A 23236-nucleotide genomic window follows, 5' to 3' on the forward strand; every position below is an offset into this window, starting at 1 on the left:
GTTCCAAACCGTTTACGCATCACGAGCGAGCAACGGCGTCCGAAATGGTAATGTTTTCTCTTTGGCGCTAAAAATGTGTGGGATTTATTCTGATAGCGAAAACACTACCTTTTAACGCCGTTGCTCGCTCGCTGTGCATAAACGGTTTGCAACTGGGCTTTGAAGTATTTTTGTTCTGAAAGAGTATTCACTTGCACAAAAGACGGCAAACCATTTGTAAAGAAATTTTTTTTTTGAAAAAATTACGTACCTGGAAGCAATGTACATGTCAAAATGCTCATATCTACCTTTCTCATGGCTCATTGTCACAGGGGCAAAAATTTTTCAAAATGACTTTTTGGCATTTTTTCCTTAGAAAACATAGTAATTGTTATATATTTACGTGTATATGGCTCACGGACACATACTGTATCCAAGGTACACTACTGCCACCTGTGATGTGCTCTAGCTTACCAAAGAAATTAAATTGGTTTTCTTTTTATCAAAAATGCAAGCATATATATATCATACATGATTTTTATTACTCAAAGTACTATTTCAAATGTCTTTCACGCTCCTAAATTATTTATCTGAATAAGACAGGGAGTTAAGAAAAACACCATAGGACATTGTACAATTTGGAAAAAAAAGTCTGGCATTTTTGGAGCGCCAAAATGTGATCATTATTTGCAAAACGGACAACGAAATATTTCTTCGTTGAAATAATGCCCCCAAAATCAATGATATACTTTAGTGATCAATTATCTCCTTTAATAAATGTGTGTGTGATTGGATAGTACTGTGAAAAGTTAATGTTCTTCGGAATAAAATTATCAATCACTGATTACTAGATGCAGAAGTTTGGACCGGTTTCCAACGCTAGAAATGTACATGGTCTTTACCGACATACAGTGTCTGTTCAAAAGCGGTGTTTACCCTAGTTTCGTCTACCTTTCAGTTTAAAACATACAGTTTTATATGTTTTCAATTTATCTTCACTTTTAACTCCTTTCACTGCTATGATATTGTAATTATCAGAGTCGGGCGTTTGCAGGCTTTTTATAAATAATTGTTTTGTGTGTAGCAGTATAAAAGAAATAGCTATTCGAATATCGTTCAAAGACCATTGAAACATGTTTTGTACATTTTGGGGTGGAGGTTGGGGTGCGGGGTGGCATATCTTAAAAGTGGTCAGTATGATATTATTGGACATCTTTTTAATTTTTTTTTCTAACCTGATGCCCGTTTCACAAACTTCGTACAATAGCTTTTTTTTCACGCACGAGTTTCGTACACATTTCTCAAAATCTTTTTTTTTTACAAAATTTCTTATTTTCGCAAACGTACCAAGCTTCAAACTAAAGAAGTCAAACTAGCAATATATGTAGTAAAAAAGCAATACAATTGTTACACTGTTTTGTCATTATTGAAATACACTTTAAATTAAAGAATGAAAGTGCATCAACATTAGACAATTACTACTAATTTCCAGTTGAACTCGTGTGACAATTGACTGTGACAGACATCATGCATATCTATACATTCAGTTTATTTTACGGCAATATCACAGTAAATTGCGCACATTGGTGGCTGAGCATGCTATATGATATTTCTGACGAACAGTATGAAGTAAGGTTTCTTTTGCGGTGATTTATTATAGCTTTCTGCAATTCCTTAACCAACGAGTGAATCGGTCATTCAGGCATTTTATAATGTGTTGATACCTCTAAAAATGGCCAAAAGATGGTGTTATGCAGGGACTTTTTGTAAATGCTTAAAATTCAAAGACACCGAAATTGTAAATCTTGGTCAAATCTTGTTTATTCATTTGTAGATACATTTGTGCTAATCCAACAACGTGCCCTGATGCGTAAGACATTATTATGATTATAGAGTATAAAAATTATAAATAATTTACATTTCCTACTACCTCATAAAATGGCATATTTTTAGGATATGTGCGTACTTTATTGTGACTGTGCCGTAAGTACCTTGATAAATTAATCAATTGTTCAGACTTCGTAAAACTTAATTCCAAAAATTCTATACTGAGTAAAGGAGAACAAATTTTTATGTTTCTTTTAAAATATCGTCTTGAAAATATTTCTTAGTTGTGAATAGTAAAACTTGGGATTTTTTTTAAATCTTCATACAACAACGACCATTTTCAGTTGAGAACGAACGGGGTCCTCAATGGATATTATGCATTGCGTTTAATCTATAGACCACAAAGTATTTAAAAGAGACAGTGTGCATTGTTTTTTGTCAAAATAAAATTAACTTAAAACTTTAAAAAAATACAATTAAAGTTTTATTGCTGTTTTATATACATTTATTCGCTTTACAAGAATAATTATTAAAATTACTGAACTATGCTATCCGCGACGGATTTCATAATTGTGACAAGTTGTTGAATCTTGGTCAAAGAGGCACTGAAGAAATACATTATGAAAGTTTAGCAATAAAATGTGTAAGAAAATTGTTTTGGAGCATAGACAACAAGCAAACAAGATAACCTTAACTTTACAAAATCAATAGAACAGAACACAGCCTAACTAGATAAATAGCAATACCAGAAATCTAAACCTAACAAAACATTTAACACAGGCAAACAAGATATTAGCAACATCACAAGCCTAAACCTTACAAGGTAATTTAACACAGCCATACAAGAAAATACAAACACATCGAGCCTAACCTTTACAGAATAGAACTAAACCTTAGAAATCAGTAGATCACAGCCAAACAATATAATACCAAAACTACAAACCTAAATCTTGCAAATCAATTGAACATAGCCTTACCAGATAATAGCAACACTACAAATCTACAATAAACATATTCAATAGAAACAAAAAAAAAAAAAAAAAAAAAAACAATACAAGATTATAGCAACACTATAAACACTACAAAACTAAAACTTTTTTAAATCAAAAGAGCACATCGGTACGAGACTGTAGCAACAATATAAACCTTAATATTTACAGAATCAGTTGAACACAAAAAAATAAAGATTATAGCAACACTACAAAACCATAACCCTACATCATTAGAATAGCAAGTTGTTTTTCAGGCTCATGTCAGCTAAAAATTATAGATTTAAGAGTACAGACACGTTCTGAAATTTTTTTTCAGCCAATTAAGAAATATTTGTTGCATTTGCATTAGGGAAAGATTAGTATATGAGCCGCACTATGAAAAAACCAGCAGGGTGTGTTTGCGACCAGCATGGATCAAGACCAGCCTGGAAATCTGCGCAGTCTGGTCAGGATCCATGCTGTTCGCTTTCAAAGCATATTGCAATTAGAGAAACTGTTAGTGAACAGCATGGATCCTGACCAGACTGCGCGGATGTCCAGGCTGGTCTTGATCCATGCTGATTGCAAAGCCACTGTTTTGGTTTTCTCATGGTGCGGCTCATATTATAGTACAAATATACAACGTCTGTAACGTTTAATGGAGTCACAGTTGAAATTCTCATTTGTCTCTTACTTCAAATTCCAACGTTTAAATCACAATTCTTCACTTGTCCTGTGTCTTCTTTTTATACATATAATTTGATACCATACAAGTAATTAAACCAGAACATATTTGCAAGCTTAATTCCATACGAGTTTTCCCCATCGCTTTGAAAAGTGTATAAGTCTTTTTTTCTATTCTAATCCAGAAAAACTTAATCCTATTAGTACTAAGAATAGGAAGCCATTTGTTTCAAATTTGCATCCAAAAGTATAAAAAGTCGCTTTTGAAAGCACAATATGTACTGTTTCTTAAAACATTCTCTTTACAAAAATCAGAAATCCAAGATGGCCGCCAGGATAGCTGCCAAAATCGGGACAATTACCATGTTTTGATATATGTCCAAATACACGAATACATTGTTTGATAAAGAATGTTTTGGAATTTCTTTGCATTTTGGATTAATTTTGTTTAGGAAATTGCGCTAAATTGTGCTAAAATTCAATATTTCAAACTTTTTCTGTATCAAGGACTTATATTTAAAAATCGTTTATTCATTTGTTCAAGTAAAAATTATGCTAGTTAAGATTGATACTTTCGCTTCTAAAGTGGGCAGTGGCAAATATACCCCAGGAAACTGAAAAATGCAGGTAGTGTCAAAATTTCAAATTTTCTAAAAATACATAATATCCAATTTTGTAGATGTTATTTTCATAACATACAAATGCAGACAAATGTGGCAACATTATGTCAAAAGTAAGTGTTCTAATTGCAATAAATAGTTAAAACTTTATATGTCAGCATGACACCATTTTTATAAATTACACTTGTCTCTATGTAATTCTATATTTACATCAAAATTTACTTTGCAGTTGCATTTAAAAATGACGTCTCATTTATCAACTACATGGTTTTAACTCCATAGGTAATGGAATCCCTACAGAATTGTCAATATTACTACTTTCACATATGATCATGACAGAGAAAATTCGAAATTGAAGGTGGAATAATGTTACCGAATTCCGCTCGAAAAAACGTTAGCGCGGTGTGATATATATATTACTAATAAAAATCACATCAGATTCAAACAGTTTCTCTTTAGAGTATGATAATAAAACTTACAAACCAAATTAATTCAAGGAGAGTTTTTCCATATAACAAATATGCATATATTATATTAGTTCAATTAGCCATTCAATAGGGTTTTTGTCAGTATCTATTTAAGATTTCAGGATGATCTTGATGTTATATATTATTGACAATTATTTTAAAAATCGTCTAATGTTATGAAGGATGTATCGGTAACGGCATAACTGACATGTCAATTCCACAAATCATACATAAGTAGTCCTATTTTATCAGCAAAAACACGATATAAAAATGCCGTTTGGGTTTTTATGTGGATAATATCGTCCCTGGGTGCTGTTCAGATTGTTTTGTTTCCCATCAGTACTATGTTTTTGATGTTTTTGGTATTCTGAAATGAACCTGCCATCAATTTGATATGTATTTACTTAACTATTCCTCTCTCATTTTATGTTTGTACTTTTATTCATAGTAAGCCTTTCCTTTGATTACAACGCATACATGTTTTGTAACAGGACAAGAAAGTACCTTTAGTCTTAAGCATCAACATCCATGTCACATTCATTACTGACATTGTGTTAGACCGTGTTGTCAATTACCGTGTTGTCAATAAGAAGGTATGCCAGTTCATTTAACCGGCTTTAATCTTCTTACCTACACCCATTGTGAAGAACTCAAATTGTGATGTATAGAAGTTTTTGAATTGTAATGCAATTTATTTAATTTTCCATCCAAAATGGATATTGTCATTTGTAACTGTTGGCATTTCATGGTCAAACAATATTTAGATAAAACAGCAAAACAATTTTACTCCATTTGATGTCGGATATTTTCGTTGACAGATAAAAATATATAACAAGTTATTAAATATTGTAAAATAATGTAAATGTATGAGAATTAATTATCTTTTTTATTTGCTAAAGAGTTACATATTCATTTGAAAAAGATCCTAGATATAAATGCAAATAAATAAATTTCCGTTCATTTGACACTAATTTGAATTTTCTAAATAAGGAAAAATAAAATGTTCTTGAAAATCACTGAATCAGACAGTAGATATTTCGATAGAAACGTAATATTCTAGCCAGAATCAGTGGACCAGATTTTCAACCTTTTTAAAACTTTATGGAGTTTCAAAATATACAGAATGCTGAGTACACATGCCCAATAAAATCAAAAGGCATTTTCTTCTGAATATATAACTCTAAGTTAGTGTGTTGTAACACGAGTTACCTTAAAAAAGAAGAAAAAAAAACAACAACAACAACAAAAAAAAACAACATCAACAACATATATTGTGATGAATATTTGTTGTATGACTCTTTGATAAATGATCAAATGAACGGAAACTGAGAGAAATGGTTCAGTTAAAATACAAACCCTGACAAATTGGTAAACGTCATCTTCATGTAACTTTTTATAAAATATATTTGGTTGCTCAGTTTGAATACAAAAAAATTATAGATCTATTTGTAAAGTTGGAACAGGTACATGCATGTTGAAATATACCTGTACGATTTTAGTATGTGTTGGCAGTAAAATAAAGTAGTACTTTATTTTTTTCAACTTTTTGTTTAAGAAATAATATATCCCAAACAATGATTTGTCGTTGAATAAAATCACTGTTTGGAGTTTAGATGCGAAGGAATTACATCACAAGGGCGCATCTAAACGACAAACAATGATTTTATTCACGAGCAAATCTCTGTTTAAGATGTATTATTTCGATTCTAACAAATTTATCTACGTCCATGACGATATCCATCAAATTTTTGCTTGATTTCTGTTGAATTCTTTTCCAGCGCACCGCTTTATCGTCTAACGCTATGACGTAATAATTGTGACATCAGAAAAATGAATTGTTCAGTAATAACACATAGTTTTTAGCCTTCTTTGTTTAATAGGAATACAAATCGGGTCGTGTTAGAATAGATCTACACGATAAAAAATATACATATTTCTAGTGTAATATATATTAGTAGATCTATTGGCTTTTTTGTCTCAAGTAATATGCGTCTTAAACTGACCACGTCATAATCGATATGGTAAATAATCAAACCATTTATCACCAATAATATACTTATGTAAACAAACCCGATCACTATAAGTGATATATGTATGTAAACAAGAGGTGTAATACTTGATCTCTTAATATTTTCAGATTGTGCGGCGATGGGAAAACGAGAACTGGTGTTCTATATGGGATTTTTGTACCTTACACTAGCCCAACGAAGTACCCAGGTAAGCCACTCCAAAAACGATTTGGATAAAAAAAAAGATATCAAAATCGTTAAAAGATTGGTAAATTATTAATGCGGATTTTGAGATAAATATAGCCCCACCCGATCTCGCTTTCAAAGCATATTGCAATTAGAGAAACCGATAGCGAACAACATGGATCCTGACCAGACTGCGCGGATGCACAGGCTGAAAAATAGCTGAAAAGCTATGGAGAGCAGCAAGCCGGGTATATTTTGAGAGTTAATTTCCAACATGATTTCATAAATAAATCTGATATTTCCCCAATAAATCTACCGGCTACGAAACCTTTTTGATCTTGATGGATAAGTTTATCCAAGACACATTTTAATCGATTTGCTATCACTGTTGATGCTAACTTGTAAACAACATTCAAAAGAGAAATTGGTCACCAGTTTTTCATCAAACATCAATCTTTGTTTGGTTTTGGAAGACAAGTAATGACCCCTTGTTTCTGTGTTACTGATAGGTTGTTTATTTTATAACCGTAGTTTAATGATCTCAAAACAAAATATGCAATGTCTTTCCAGAAAAACTTTAAAAAATTCAACATTATGTACATCTAACCCGGGACTTTTATTATTTTTCATATAGTCAAGGGATTTGCTTAATTCTTTTATATCTATTTTACCTTCAAACTTTTAAGACTCCGACGGACTTAATTTCCTTGGATTATTTCCAATGATATTTACAAGTGGCGTTTCATTTACCTTCAAACAATTTTATACAACTTTTCACAGTAACATTTTTGGTGGTTTAAAATGTCTTGCGTATTAGTATAGTGAATATTGTTTTCGTCAATAAGTTTATTTATTGTTTTGTTTGTAAAGTTTCTGTTTTCGAGATTGAAAAAGTAGCTTGGCTAGTCTCCTATATTTTCTACATCTTGACCTTGCCATTACACCATCTATAATTTTTGCCTTAATGTTTTTCTCCTGCAGTTCATTGATTGTATTTTCATTTACAGTCATAAAATGTTCACTGACATATTTTTCGAAATTTTCTAGATCTATTTCTCTTTTACGTTTTCTTTTCCTTTTTTCAGAGCAATATTTAATAGTTTCACCTCTAAGTATAACTAAAAACGTTTCTAAAACTGGTTGGTCATTGATGTTTAACTGAACGTGTTCATTTTTGAAGGAATTATCGGTTGTATTATCCCCAGTAAATTCATTTTTTTCCAGTTTTATATTGTTCAATAAGATTTGCTAACATAGTTTTAACCAAAACAATATAAATTTCATCTTTTAAAAGGGAATTGTTAAACTTCAAGTAACCTTTTCCCCTAAACTTCAGTGTTAAAGTTATACCATTATGATCCGACCTATAACCAGGAGTAATGTTTGAATCTATTGCAAATTTCATAACATTGTCACTTATTAAAAAGAAGTCGAGTCTTGATTGTTTCTTAATTGGATTCAGTCTTCTCCATGTGTATTGCATTTTATTTTCGTTTGGATTCGCAAAACATCTACAAAACCACCATTTTTCAATAAGATTAGTGATAACTTTTCTAGCTCTTTGATTATTGACTGAGTTATAGTTTTCATAATCTAAAGTAGGATTAATAACCAGGTTCCAATCTCCGCATGTTATGATGTGATCATTTCCAATATTATACATTTTCTGTTTAATATTTTCATAAAATTCTGGTCTATCTTCGTTTGAAGCCCACCCGCTTAGCTCAGTAGGTAAGAGCGTTGGTCTACGGATCGCGGGGTGGCGAGTTCGATCCTCGGGCGGGGCGTATATTCTCCGTGACTATTTGTTAAACGACATTGTGTCTGAAATCATTAGTCCTCCACCTCTGATTCATGTGGGGAAGTTGGCAGTTACTTGCGGAGAACAGGTTTGTACAGAATCCAGGAACACTGGTTAGGTTAACTGCCCGCCGTTATATGACTGAAATCTGAAATACTGTTGAAAAACGGCGTTAACCCCCCCCCCCCCCAAAAAAAAAAAAAACAAAAAAAAAAAAAAACAAACAACAAATCTTCGTTTGGACCGTATAAGTTTCTTAAAATCATCCAGTGATTATAAATATTTATATCTAAAATAAGGTAGTTTCCATGTTCGTCTTTAAAGACGTTTTCCACTTTCTGTTTGAAATTATTCTGTAAAAGTATCATTACACTTCTACTATTACTGGAGTATGGACTAAAATATAAATCATTTCCCATTCAGCTTTTACATAATTACACATCTGTTTTGTTCTATGTATATCTTGCAAACAAATAATATTATACTGTTTCTTTCTAACAAAATGGAATAGATCTCTTCTTTTCTTAGTATTTCCCAAACCCTGACAATTTTGCGAAAAAATCTTTACACGATCACCGGTTAGGTAATTTGAAAATGGACTGTATCCAATATCCACTACTATGTATATATATTTATTTGTATGTTAATCGAAGAATGTCTGTTGCGTCTGAATGTAGATATACTAGTAGTAGTATATTTTTTTACAAACATATGCATATAAAATATAAAAATTGAATAATACATATATTTTATTTTTTTTATAGTAGGTCATAATGGTAGTTAGGATATATGTGTTTTGTTATTTATTCATATAAAGATAAAATTTGCATTTCATATGAAAGGTAGTAAAAAGCATAAAAATAAAAAAAAATGAAAAGAGATAAAACAATTAAAAGTTAAAAGCAAAAAGACAACAAATTCAGCATTATTTAAGTGTCATTATTTTTTATCAGTTTGTGTCTTAATTCCTTTATGAATTCATGTCTTAACTATTTAAATATCGCATCATGTTTAAATCACATAACATTACATTGATCCTCCTCCACATTAAAATGTAACTATTTTCGACTGCAAGTTTTAAAAATAATATTCTCCAAATACATGTAATTTAATATACGAACGAATTAAAAAAACGCAATAACTAACTAGTTATAACTAACTTGATCTAATTATGTTCATTGGAGCTCTTTGTAAAAAAATAGAATGGACTCAAAAGAGTCAAATAAAGCTAAAAATAATGTTAATACTCACTGCGCAACCGACTTTTTATGAGTGTCACGTAACACTGTAAAGTTGATTAAATCTTCTAGAAAACTTATAAATATTTCAATAATTGAAACTAATTGATTCGAAGTTTTGTTGGTTTTCAATTAATCAATCTTGTGATTTCTTCTTGCGTTTGAACCTGACAAGTCATTGACCTTAGGTTTCCAGGATAACTATACTTTATGTCTGACTACATAGCAACTACTATTTCAACCTTATTGTTTTAGGACAACGATGCCATAACGTAGGCATGACGAAATTACATAGCAAAGTGCATCAAGGTAAATGTCAATACAATTCTTCAAAATAACAGTATGATTTCTTTGAAGATGGTAATGTTAGCTAAAACTACTATGCATAATGTATATTGCAACAAAGTTAACTTTTGATATCACCAACAAATTTATCTAACAGTTAAACCTCACAATTTTAACAGAAGAATGAATAATTTGCAACTTTGTCCCGAAAAGTTAAAACAGGACGGAAAAAAGTTATCTGTTGATAGGAAACAATAAAACACCGACATTTGTTCGTGCCAGTAAATTGTGTTACTATTTAAGACAATGGAGCTTCGAGATGTTGTCACACAAAAACATATTTTAAAGACACATCTGACAGTTTCCTATAACCTTAGGACGGCCAGCACATATTTATGCAATCTCGCCAGGCATATATATGTTTTTTACAAAACACAGAAAATGACGTCACTCGACCTTCAGCTATTTCCTGAAGTAAAGAAAATGAAAGTAGAAATGCTAAACTTGAAAACAAAAGCCGTATTTTGATTCGAAGATAGTCAGGGGTCACGCGCAGGGGTCATCCCGTCTAAATGTATGTTCGTTTTAAACTTGATTCTCAGTCAGTACACAAAGTTTAAAGAAATTCTGTCCGTAGGAAAACATTTGCCTATATACATATAGGAAACTGTCAGATGTGTCTTTAACTTCATAAATATAAACCTGTTGAAGCATCAGCTGTATGTAGAATTAAAAGATACGCTTCTTTGTTTTACTTAGTGATATCACAAGTGTTTCTAAGATTATAGATAACATTAAATATAATTATCTATTCTTCCATTTTGCAATATGTTAAATACATTTCTTTGTATCTGTTTAACATTTTATGAAGTCACGGAATAAATTGAATGATATTTTAAAATAATTTAGAATTTGTGATATCATTAAATACACCGTTTTCTAATATATCACTAAACAATTAATAGTAACATAAAATGAATTAAGGGTATCACAAAATGAATTGAAGATCACAAAACTGATATAATAGTCGGACAGCACAGCAGCATAGCGTTGCATGTAAATAAAGACATATAAAAGATAATATTATGTACTTCTTTCATGATATATCTAACTCATTTAATAAAGTGAAAATTCGTTTAAAGATATATTAGATAATCGTATTTGTTTGTCACGGTGGCATTGATAACAACTCTTAGAGAATGAAAATATTCAAGGATATCATATAACAAATAACAATATCGCAGAAAGAATATCGAATATGATTCAAGCCATGAGAAAACCAACATAGTGCGTTTGCGGCCAGCATGGACCCAGACCAGCTTGCGCATCCGCGCAGTCTGTTCAGGACCCATGCTGTTCGCTAACGGTTTCTCTGATTGCAATAGGCTTTGAAAGCGAACAAACGCACTATGTTGGTTTTCTCATGGCGCGGCTCATATTGTCTTTGAAAATGTTTATAAGCCTCAATAAATCTGAATCTCTGAGAAAAACTGGCCACAATGCAGACCATTGCTGTAATATAACATTTAGCCTGCTAAATTTCTAAAATGGACTACTGGTCCATCATTCAATTTGGGCAGCACCACTTAATTTTCAAAGGGGTTCACTGAAAATTAACTGAGTGAATAGTGACTAGTGCAGACCATGTTTAGAATGCACGGAAGTGTAGGCTGATCTTGGTTTGCACTTGTCGCAAAGGCAGAGGCTAAACACAGATCTCATTTTTTTTTTCACATTCAAGCACACTTTTGTCCTATCATATCTGCCAAACTAGAAAATCAGAGCTAAATGCAGTTATACTGAAACAGTACAAATTTATAAAAAAAGGGTTATTTATTTGGTAGTCAGACTAGACATAATAATAATAATCTAACCACACTGATAGAACCGTTCTTCAGCATTGTTTAAATAGATATTTTTTATTTATAATCAAATAAAGTCCCGATGAAATAATTGATAGTAAAACGTAATTGTTCTTTATCTGACCTGATGTTATCTGCTCAATGTAACTATTCTGCATACTTTTTAGAAATTTTAGACCAAATAGTCAATTAGTATAAATAAAATGACATGAGTCGTCTCATTTATGACCTCCTCACAATGCATTGCTTTTTATAAAAGCGAAATTCATTTAGTGGTCTATTTAAAGACCCTACCAAAATACCTTCTGCTGGATTAAAATATTTGATGGAGTAAAACAAAACATATTATGTTTTAGATATGCTATTTTTTCTAAGCCACTTTCCGTTGCAATGGGAACAATCTGTCATGCTTTTTAGGAAAAAATATTATATTAATTATATAGTATATTTCCACAACACTGCTAAAGATTGGTAATGAACCCGAACATAGAATGTTGGAAAACTGCATAGTGAACGAAATATTTCGGAGTATTTTCCTTGGATGCGTTGATCGCAACCGATCAAAAATGATGGCAGTCTCGGATCGATAATGTGTAAAAAGCCATTAACTACAGAAGGCAAACAGCCGCAAGTAAATAAATGTATATGAAAGAACATTTGACTCTGCCAAAGGCACCATCAGAGCTTGAAAAAAACAAAGCTTTATTTCTAATGGTCGTCGTTTACTTCATTTACAATTAATTAATTAAAGTGCTTTCAATGAAAAGGCCCGTTCAAATCTAATTAAGTATAATTCGTTTTGCATTTATTCGAGCTTTTTTATTACATTAAGATTCACATATAACAAGCTTTTGTCTGTTTTATATAGTTTATATTAATATAATTCATCTGTAGCCCGTTTTCATTAATTATCATAAATTATTTTACAAAATCCCGGAAGTTCGGTTGAGTAATATATATAATTAGTAGATATACAGGTAATGCAAACTTAAATCATCTATGTGACAAAATTAAGAGTAATGTAACACCATGTGAACCACTTTGTCAACCTGAATGAAGCTTGAAAAGTGCTAAATGGGGTACTAAACTGACATTAATTATACATTTACTCATGATATATGCTACTCTTCTTAATTATATGACATTAAAAGCAGTCCTGTTGTTACTATTTATGGTAACATTTTTTGTTTGTTATATTTATTTCAGTTTCTTCTTTGTACAATGCAATGACAAAACACTTTCATAAGACATTTCATTACAAATGTATACAAACTGAAACCTCAAGCGCCGCCCACAATATTTTCGGCAATATCTTTCATAATACTATTCGTGCATTTGCGATTTTGTAAAATTACTTACACATTTAGACAAATTTGTATTTCCGAAAAGTAAAAACTCAGCAAAATAGAATTGTGTGTATAAATATTTTTTATTAACATTTGACATTTACCTGTTTTAAAAAGTCACAAAAAACTTATAATTTTTTTTTCAACCAGGGACTACTTCTTATCAAGATTAAAATGTGTAGATACCATTTATTTATATACGGGTTACTTCTGTGCAATCCGACTGAAACGTATAGATTTTCTAAATATAATAGAAAAAGTTGAAACTCCACGGGTCGCTCAACACGACAAAAATAAAAATGTTGTGGGCTCTGTTTGATTGACCCTGTTCATAGACGGTAGTGGAAATGTATGCTACCGTCCACACCCTCTAACCCCGGGTTTAGCAGAACTCAACACTTATCATGTTACAAGTACCAAAAACAATTTAGAGACACCTGCAGATGTGTTCATACAGCGGAGAACATGGAACCTTTATTGATACACTAGTGTATAATTTCACGAAAAGTGGCATATGGTCCCCAGTTAATGGACTTGCCAGTAATGCAAAATCGTATGGCATCATTTAGTTTAGTTTCAGAATTATAGGTCAGGTGCCATTCCGGGCATTTTCGAGCAAGGACAGGCACTTCGGATATGACTACAGATCTTCTGTAAATCAGCAGCATAACATTGTCACATGCAAGTGATCTGTCATTTAACCCTTTGCCTGCTGGCGGCAGTAATTCTGGCTTTGCGACCAGTGCAGACCAAGATCAGCCTGCACATCCGTGCAGTCTGATCATGGTCTGCACTGTTCGCTATTCAGTTAGTAAATTTTCAGTAAACACCCCTTCGAATAATAAATGGTATTGCCTAAATTGAATGATGGACCAGTCCATTATAGAAATATAGCAGGTTAAGGGTTAAGTGAGTTTTCGAACATACATCAGCTGTCTTAGGAACTCCCTTACAATGGAACTGTAGAAAATTAGATTAAAGTATATTATCACGTCTTAAAAGAAACAGAGATCCAAACAAATTCTAAATTATTGAGTTTAAAACTGTAGAGTATATTACAGATTATCAACTCGTTCACATTCATTTGGACTTGGAAGAGGAAAACGGAATTCATTTAGCATAAATTAGCTTTATTGTGTAGACAGTAGTGATATAATAGTATCTCCCACAGACTGGTCATATTCAATGTGCTGCTCATATGATATGCATTGTGTTATTTTATTGAATAAAGTATACGAATGATGCTGAATTAAACAGTAAACTAAAACGGTAGCATGTGTTTTTTTAAATCTCCTATTTTTTTTACAATGAATATTGAAACTCGTGAAAAACAGAATTATGAACCTCTGATTAATATTCAGGAAGTAATAATCTTAATATTAGTAGAGCGTATAGTTATGAAAGGACCTACGTCTTCTGGGCACCAATACATTTTTAATAATAATTTATCTATGTTCTAGTCCATGTCTCTTTGTTTTAGATGTTAATTTAAAAAGGAGTAGGCCGGTACCATTACTAGGATAAATGTAAGAACCTTAAACTAATTGCAACATAAAGTTTTATTGATGAATTATAATCTTAAGTTAGGTAATATGTAATACAAGAAGAAAGTCCTCAGAAGAAATCAAAGCCAAACTCTGAAAATTAGATAGATGATATTTGAGGACAGCTTCCTTTATATTTTAATTAAACAAAGTAATGCAAATTTACGTAAAATAAAATTAATTAAACGAAATATTAGTACATTTCCTTATTCACATACACGCATTACATAATAAAGCCTTTCATGAAGCATTTTATAAAAAAATACCGGAATTGTTTAAGACTTTTGAGAAAATATTGCTGTTATCAAGTATCCTGCCCATCTGAAGTAAATATATTTTTGTTTTACGAGCCGCCTATGAATGCTTTTTCTTGTTTCTGATTTTAACATACACATGCTTGGGTTTTGTTTTCAATCCATTTTAACTTCAATGCCGCCGAGTTTGTTTTAGAAATAAGTATGTATAAGTTTAGTTAGAAATTCTACATTCTGAATTTGACACCTATGTTCTGAATTTTGACATTTCAGCACTGTAAAATACTGAAAATAGCCTACCAGTACTTGCTAAGAATCTTAATATATAATATATATATTTTTCTGATATTCAAAGCAAACATTTATGCTATACATGTAGTATAACAGTAGCAGAACAATACAATATATGGCCCATAGTAACTGCTTCAGTGCGTATTACGTTACTTCAGAATTCCATATGCAATATCTCAAAAACGTGCCATAATATTTTTGAGGACTTTTTTTCTGTGTTTCTGTATTTCACACCAATAAATTTATGATGGAATAAGTTCAACTGCAAAAGGTAAAATGGCCAGCCTGGAGGTGTGTTCTTAAGTCTTGTTGTTTGTTTCTATTAAAATGTGTTGTTTCATTGAAATTAGGGTGCACGCAAACATAACACACCTTGACATAAATGTACCTTATGACAGACTCATGTCGGTTTGACAAGGAAAACTTTACAACGAAGTTGTTTGAATTTGTGATAAAATACCTACATGGTTCACCTTCGTCTAAAATTTACTTAATCTACTCTTGTCACCAAAATTTTTGAGTGTTGTATAAAGAGAAAAATTCAACATAGATCTTATTGTTTTACAGGTAACGAAGGTAACCGAAATAAACTAGTCACAAAAAAGCATTTTGTTTGATGAAATAAGCTTGTTATTATACTGCAAGGATTTGAAATTAAATATTTTGTAAAGTAATCATACTAGTGACAGATTGTATTTAATAGTATCAATATAGTATAAAATTTAGTAGTATTACTGAAGTATTTTATAGTATTAATGTAGTATTTAATGGTATCACTACAGTATCTAATAGTATCATGGTAGTATTTAAAAGTGTCACTGTAGTATTTAATAGTATCACTATAGTAAATACTAGTATCATTATAGTATATAATAGTATCACTATAGTATTTAATAGTAACACTATAGTATTTAATAGTATCACTATAATATTTGATAGTATCACTGTAGTATTTAATAGTATCACTGTCTTATATAATAGTATCACTGTAGTATTTAATAGTATCACTATAGTAAATACTAGTATCATTATAGTATATAATATTATTCTATACCATTTTTATCTATCCAATCGCGAACGTTCATTTGCAACACGTGACCGTACAATATATTACGGTATTTGGATGCACGTGCGTACAAAAATCCTGTATTTTCTGTATTTGGACGCACGCGCGTACAAAAATCCTGTATTTTCTGTATTTGGACGGTTCAACAGTCCCATGTTAAACATACGATAAAGCCCGAAACGCGTGAAAATGTTCCGAATGTAAATCGGATGAAGTAGGCGCTATATGTACAGAGTTTGATTATGCGTCTTGAAATCTGGATTTAATTTGAGTTTTTTTTGGTTTAAAACACACAAAAACGATTCAAGGGATAACAATGCTATCTGATTTAGATATAAAAACGTTCGTTGATAATCAAAAACTTAAAAATACAGTAAAAAGGATCATCAGATATTGGAATATTTGAAAAGTCGCTTAAAGAAGCCGTCCCGGACGAAACCTAGAAATTGGTATCAGCTCTGACTGTCTGAATAGCTACCTCAGCAGTTTTTATTTAACGGTTAGGAAACAAAATGGAGAAGATTATGAATGGCAACGGACGGGCGGTCAGCATCCAAAACATGTCTGCTCTATAATTCAGTTTTCGTCGGATCTTCACCAAACTTGCTGACAATGTTTGTGGGCATTACATCACGCCAATTTCGATAACCAGCCGAATTGTACCAGGCACTCTTTGATTATAGTCCTTGAATTACTCGAAAAACGGGGAATTTGGCCTTGTCCGCTCTTTTAAGTCGGACAGTTTTCATCCGATCTTCACCAAACCTGCTGACAATGTTTGTGGGCATAATATCTCAGCCAAGTATTATTACCACCCAAATCGCCAAATGGCTGTTGTAGGGAGGTTGCACCATATACTTTTTTTAATGATGATACACAGAAAAAAACAACATTCAATGAATTACGTATATTACATATGAAGTGAAATAAATATAGAATAAAAAGTTTATTTAACGCCTAACATTGTTCTGTATAATATATATTTGCACTCATACCAAGCTGGGAAAAACTAGAAAAGGCAGGAATACAATACTCAGTGAAACGTTTTTAATTTAAACTATTATTATAGTAAGATAAAATAGATATAGAATAAAAAGGTTATTTAACATTGTACTGTACAATACGAGATATATTTGGACTCGTACCCAGTTGAGAAAACCATATTGAACTCGCCTAGCGGCTCGTCCAATATGGTTTTCTCAGCTGAGTACTCTTCCAAATATATCTCCGTATTGTACAGAACAATGTTAAATAACCTAATAGTATCACTACAGTATTTAATAGTAACACTATAGTATTTAATAGTATCACTATAATATTTGATAGTATCACTATAGTATTTAATAGTATCACTGTCTTATATAATAGTATCGCTGTAGTATTTAATAGCATCACTATAGTAAGTACTAGTATCACTATAGTATATAACAGTATCACATCACAATATTATTTAATAGTATCTCTATAATATTTGATAGTATCACTATAGCATTTAATAATATCACTAGTATTTATACTTGTAACAAAACTTTAACAACTTGATTTCATATTCCAATTGTAAGGTACGTAACGACTTGGAGGGGGATTTTAGTAAACCATACAGACTACTAGTATTTTATTTTGTGGGGTGGGGATTGGGGTTAACGTCGCACCGACACAATTTTACAATTTTAGGTCATATGGTGACTTTCCAGCTTTAATGGTAAAGGAAGGCCCCAGGTGCCCCTCCGTGTATTTTTTCATCACGAGCGGGCACCTGGGAAGAACCACCGACCTTCCGTAAGCCAGCTGGATGGCCTCCTCACATGAAGAATTCAACGCCCCGAGTGAGGCTCGAACCCACATCGATGAGGGGCAAGTGATTTGAAGTCAGCTGCCCCTCATCGAGTATTTAGATACTACTTTAATAAGTATATATGCTTTGCAAAATGCAGTATTTTGTTGAGAATACCAAGAAATAACACAATTGAAAATTGATTTTCCTATTCTGCTTGCTCAAACAATATAGCCTAAATATAAATATAAAATGAAATGAAATTCATTAGAAAGGCAAGCCTGAAAAAATAATTATTGCGTCATTTTGCTTACCTTAGTTGCGTAGCCAAGACAGATTGAAAGTAAATCAATTCAGAAGATAGACAGTTTTAAATTTTGTCGTTTGGTTCTGAATGTTGAAAGTAAACGTAAAATTAAAATTAATTTTGAAATGAAAAGAAAGGATGTTGTAATTACAAAACTTTATAAATATCAGTAAATATACATTTGGATTAGAAAATTCCGAAACTTTAAAATTTCTCGTTTCCAGATTTCTAATTTCTAAGAATTTTAACTAACAATTTGTAGCTTTCTAGATGAAGAAGGGGTCCGCAAACTAATCAGAGCAATTTGTAATTAAGATATGTGACGAATAAATATTTTTTTCTAAATTACTAGCGATGTCAGATATAAGTATAATAACGTGTTTACCATCTCTTTATGTCATATGATATGTATCATAGTATTTCCAACCACGTTGACCATGCATATTGTATGTATGTTGTACAATGAGGTACCTTGTGTACAAGTTGAAACAAAACTTCTGTTCTGTTCTGTTCTACATTTGGATTAGGGATCTTACAATATAAGCACAGATACACGTGATTCTTTTTTCCTTTAATGTATGTGATTTAAGGTTTTCATAAAATGACAAAGAAAAAGGTGTTTATCGTAATGACAAAATCTGAAATTTTGTTACAATTTACATTATCTAAGAAATTTTCTCTGAAATAAAAATGTTATTTTCATGTTTATTAAGTTTTTAATTTATTAATGATTTATATTTAGAATGTAATAGTCCTTGTACTGAAATGGGGAATCCATGGCCGAGTGGTTAATGTCAGTGACTTGCACCCCAGCGATGTAAGTTATAACCTCATTCGGGATGCGGAATTCTTCTTGTAAAAAAGCCATTCAGCTGTAATTGTGTGCAAGACCTAACCCTTTAATTCACTGTAGTATTGAGTCCCTTAGTAGCAAAAAGCACGGCATGCAAATCACAAAATCGTTCGTGTAAACATGTATGAAGAGGAAACTTTATGAATCAGTGGCTCATATGAATCATGCCTTTGCAGAGTAAAGAGCAATAAGAGAAACACAATTAAGGTCACCTAAAACAGAAGATGAAAAACAAAGCATGCCCGTTTCAATGAGAAAAGTCTTGTACAATATCAAAAGAGTCATGCTTTGGTTTTGTGTAAACCTATTAAAGATGGTTAATCAAAGTTTGATTAACCAGTGTATTTGTCCAAAACTACATCAATCGATCATTTACACTTATTTTTGTTCATCAAGTTCCTATACATGTCATATTTTCACTGACAATACTTTTAGAATTTGATTTTTCTGTCTCGGTTGCCCAACCAAGATATTTTTGATATAAACTAAATAAACAAATTTTCTTCAAGGAGTGATATAATATGCACAATTGTATTAAATTGTTAAAAGATTTGCATTGACAAGTACATATTTGCCAAAAATTATGATTAACTCTTTTTGTCTATCTCGGTTGTGCAACAAAATAGATGAATTCCGTAGCTACACACTGTTTTAAAACTTTCTTTTTGTTTCAGTTAGTTGAAATATCCCAATATTTATCAAATGCAAATATCAAACTAGACATCATATTGAAATCAAAATAAATAGATCACTTTTTAAATAGTTTTAGAGTAAAGGGAGGTAATTATAAAATTGAATGAAAAGTAATTAAATCTACATTTCCAATAGTGATCTAACTCTATGTATTGGATATTTTTGTTTGTTGGACAGAACAGAACATGACTTTATTAACTCAAGTTACATATGCAACATGTGTGTATACAGACAAAAGTAAATTATTACAAATTTTCGCATGACATGGTGATTCTATAAAAGTAAGTATGCTAACATTATTTCTGTTTCATTATAAACATTGGCTATAAGAAAAGAGAGAAGAGTTGATGATCGTACTTCAATAGATAGTGGGGCAGGAGGTGCGCATGGTGAGGTGGGGGGAGGGGGAAGGGGTGGGGGGGGGGGGTGAATGTCAAGATAACATATTAACCTTCGTTATTATACTTTAACCCGGGGCGATTTATAACTGACTAATTCACTAATGACGTGAATGCATAGTTGACTTCTATCATGGTCAAAAGTATCGAAGGTCCCACCTGTTGAGCGTCTCTGCCTTTTTTTCCCTTGTTTATCCGTTAAAAACCAATCATCTTCACGACTGATACACACGTCCACGTCACCACCTCCGCCATTATTACTTTGCGGTCTCGATAGGTCTGCATGTAAATTCCCGTTTTCTGCCATATTATCCGATTTTTTCCCCATTCCAACGAAAGCACTACCAATAGTCACTTATAACAACAGATTTTCTGTGTTAAAAAGCTGTCCATTTATTTGTTGAATAAATCTCTAACAGAACAGCGAAGACTGAAAATTGTCATAAATTGTTGCTCAGATGTGATTTAGCACCTTAAACTTTCCTAATGTCGTCGATATTGCGAAGTGCTTATCGAAACGACGGTCAGATAATGCATTTTATCTATATAAGTGTGGAAAGCGTCTATCTTATTTGTTACGAGTATAGTTGGTTACTAAAATACGTACATAAATATGATCTATCTTCCAGTCATTCGAAGTTAGAAATTAACCATTATCTAAATGCAATATATGGTCACCTAGGAAACAAATAGAACTAGAAAACTACTTATGAACATATGAACATTTTTATATAAATGTAAATGGCTTTAAAGATATTATGTACTGAAAACAAAACAAAAACAAAATCAAAAAAGTAAAAACAACAACAACAAAATCAATAACATTAATTACTTATTACCGGGACTGGTATCTGTACCATCTCTACTAGTACCTTAAATTACCAATAAATGTCACAATCTGTGAACTCTAATTTATGTTTCATCTATAGTATAAGCAATAAAATTTGAGTCTGCATGTATCCAGCTTCCGGGTTGAAGGAATAGTATGTAGATCGTAACCCCTGTTGTTTCTGAAATTGAGACCTTCAGGTTGAGCCACTGGTGTCTAAACCACCACGCTGGCATTTCCAGATATCACTGGACATTTTGTTGTTTTCTCTGAAGGGAAAAATGTTTTTTCTTAATATATTTTCTCTGCATGCATATGTAATAACTATCAAACGTTGTATTTTTTCCGCGAAAGGCTATATCTAATTCATCTGTTTTATTTATATTATCATTATAAGTAAAATAAGGTTAACCGTAGTTGTCCGCTTTTTAGGCACAGTTACTGACAATGACATATCAAAACCTGCTACAGAAATATTTATAACATCTTATAAATAGCCGGCAAACAAGTCATATTTAAAACAACACATACGAATTAATTACTTACTTTGACCTCTGGTTTGAAAGTGTCATGTCAGAAACACATTATTTTATGTCAAAAGAAATAAGAAATGTTTGAGTGTTTTAACAGACCTTGAAAGATCAGTTGGCCAGACAGACGAACATAGGTCCAGCTACACATGCGTATATCTATTTCGTTAGCTAATCTTTTTCCGTATGACAAACATTTTCAACAACAACAGCAATAATAATAACCAATAATAAAAATAATGATGGTTTCAATTTCAAGGTTTGGGGTACACATTTATCAAACTTTCGGGGCTTAAACCTAAACGTCAGACAAACAAATATTAGAATTGTCATAATTTTTGTTTATAGAAATAATGTTTTAGAGTTGTCTGTATGTGCAAATTGTTCATTTATTCGCAGTTCATCATAATATAGCAATAGCAGAGCAAACAGAAAACAATGCAGAGATTAAATGTATATGTGAAGTTCGCTTATAACATGTCCATCGCACATAATCAAAGGACAGCAATGCCTCTGTAAGATATTATCTGGAGAGGTTCGAAAATACCTGTACGTTATCTTAAATGTTTCATTAAACACAAAAGTATGTAACAAAATGCTTCACGTATTTAACTGTCTGCATATGACCATCCTGTTGAATAGATTAATAGCATGGTTTGAAGAAATTAACACATTCAAAGTATTATAAGACTGGCAACAAATTAGAAGAAAGAAGTGATCCATAAAGTTAATCTTTAGACTGCTGGCGGCAAGTGACTTTACCTTTGCGACCAGCGTAGATCAAGATCAGCCTGCATTTAGTGATGGACCAGCCCATTTTAGAAATTTAGCAGACTAAGGGTTAAAGGGCATTGAAATTTAATTATAATATTATCTTAGAGATATACATGCAAGTTCGCATGTATTCAGCAGTGAAAAGCTAGGCAATAGTGAGCGGCCACAATTCCAGTGTCAAATTCCTCACAGAATCAAACCTGAATTTAATATATCCAAAGAATATAAAGCTCCCTTTGAAGAGTTTTGTTTTCAAACTCACAAACCAGTAATATTTTGCTATTAAGAAATATAGGAAAGTGTTTACAATAAGACAGGCTGTACTGTAAACAATGAGTCATCAATATAGAAACAATATACTAAAGTATAAAGGAAAATAACATGTACAGAACACCTCCCCACCTGAAAGTTTATGTAATATAACTTTCTTTTAATTTTAGTATATATTATGAATAAAACAAACGGAATATATGACAAAAATTATATGCTTCAATACATCATATTTACAATTATAACACATATACTAATAACAAACAATTTTATAATGTACAGAGCCTTTGGTTCAAATCCTGGGCTATGATAACTGAAGACAACGGTAGGGAACATGGTCGCACTAAAATATACTTCTAAGTGCTGAATTGCTAAAAT

The 23236-nt window shown here is 31.8% G+C and overlaps 1 protein-coding gene across 1 annotated transcript in view; it reads left to right on the forward strand.

Moving 5' to 3' along the window:
- Positions 1-23236, forward strand: part of LOC123551196 (uncharacterized) — a 55650-nt gene that overhangs the window by 22989 nt on the left and 9425 nt on the right. Inside the window, exon 2 of the mRNA XM_045339935.2 lies at positions 6686-6765. Within this exon, the coding sequence (XP_045195870.2) occupies positions 6697-6765 (69 nt within the window). The 5' untranslated portion in view covers positions 6686-6696. The remainder of the gene's footprint in view (positions 1-6685; positions 6766-23236) is intronic.

This window comes from Mercenaria mercenaria, chromosome 4 (assembly GCF_021730395.1).
Source record: "Mercenaria mercenaria strain notata chromosome 4, MADL_Memer_1, whole genome shotgun sequence".
Lineage (NCBI taxonomy): Eukaryota > Metazoa > Mollusca > Bivalvia > Venerida > Veneridae > Mercenaria > Mercenaria mercenaria.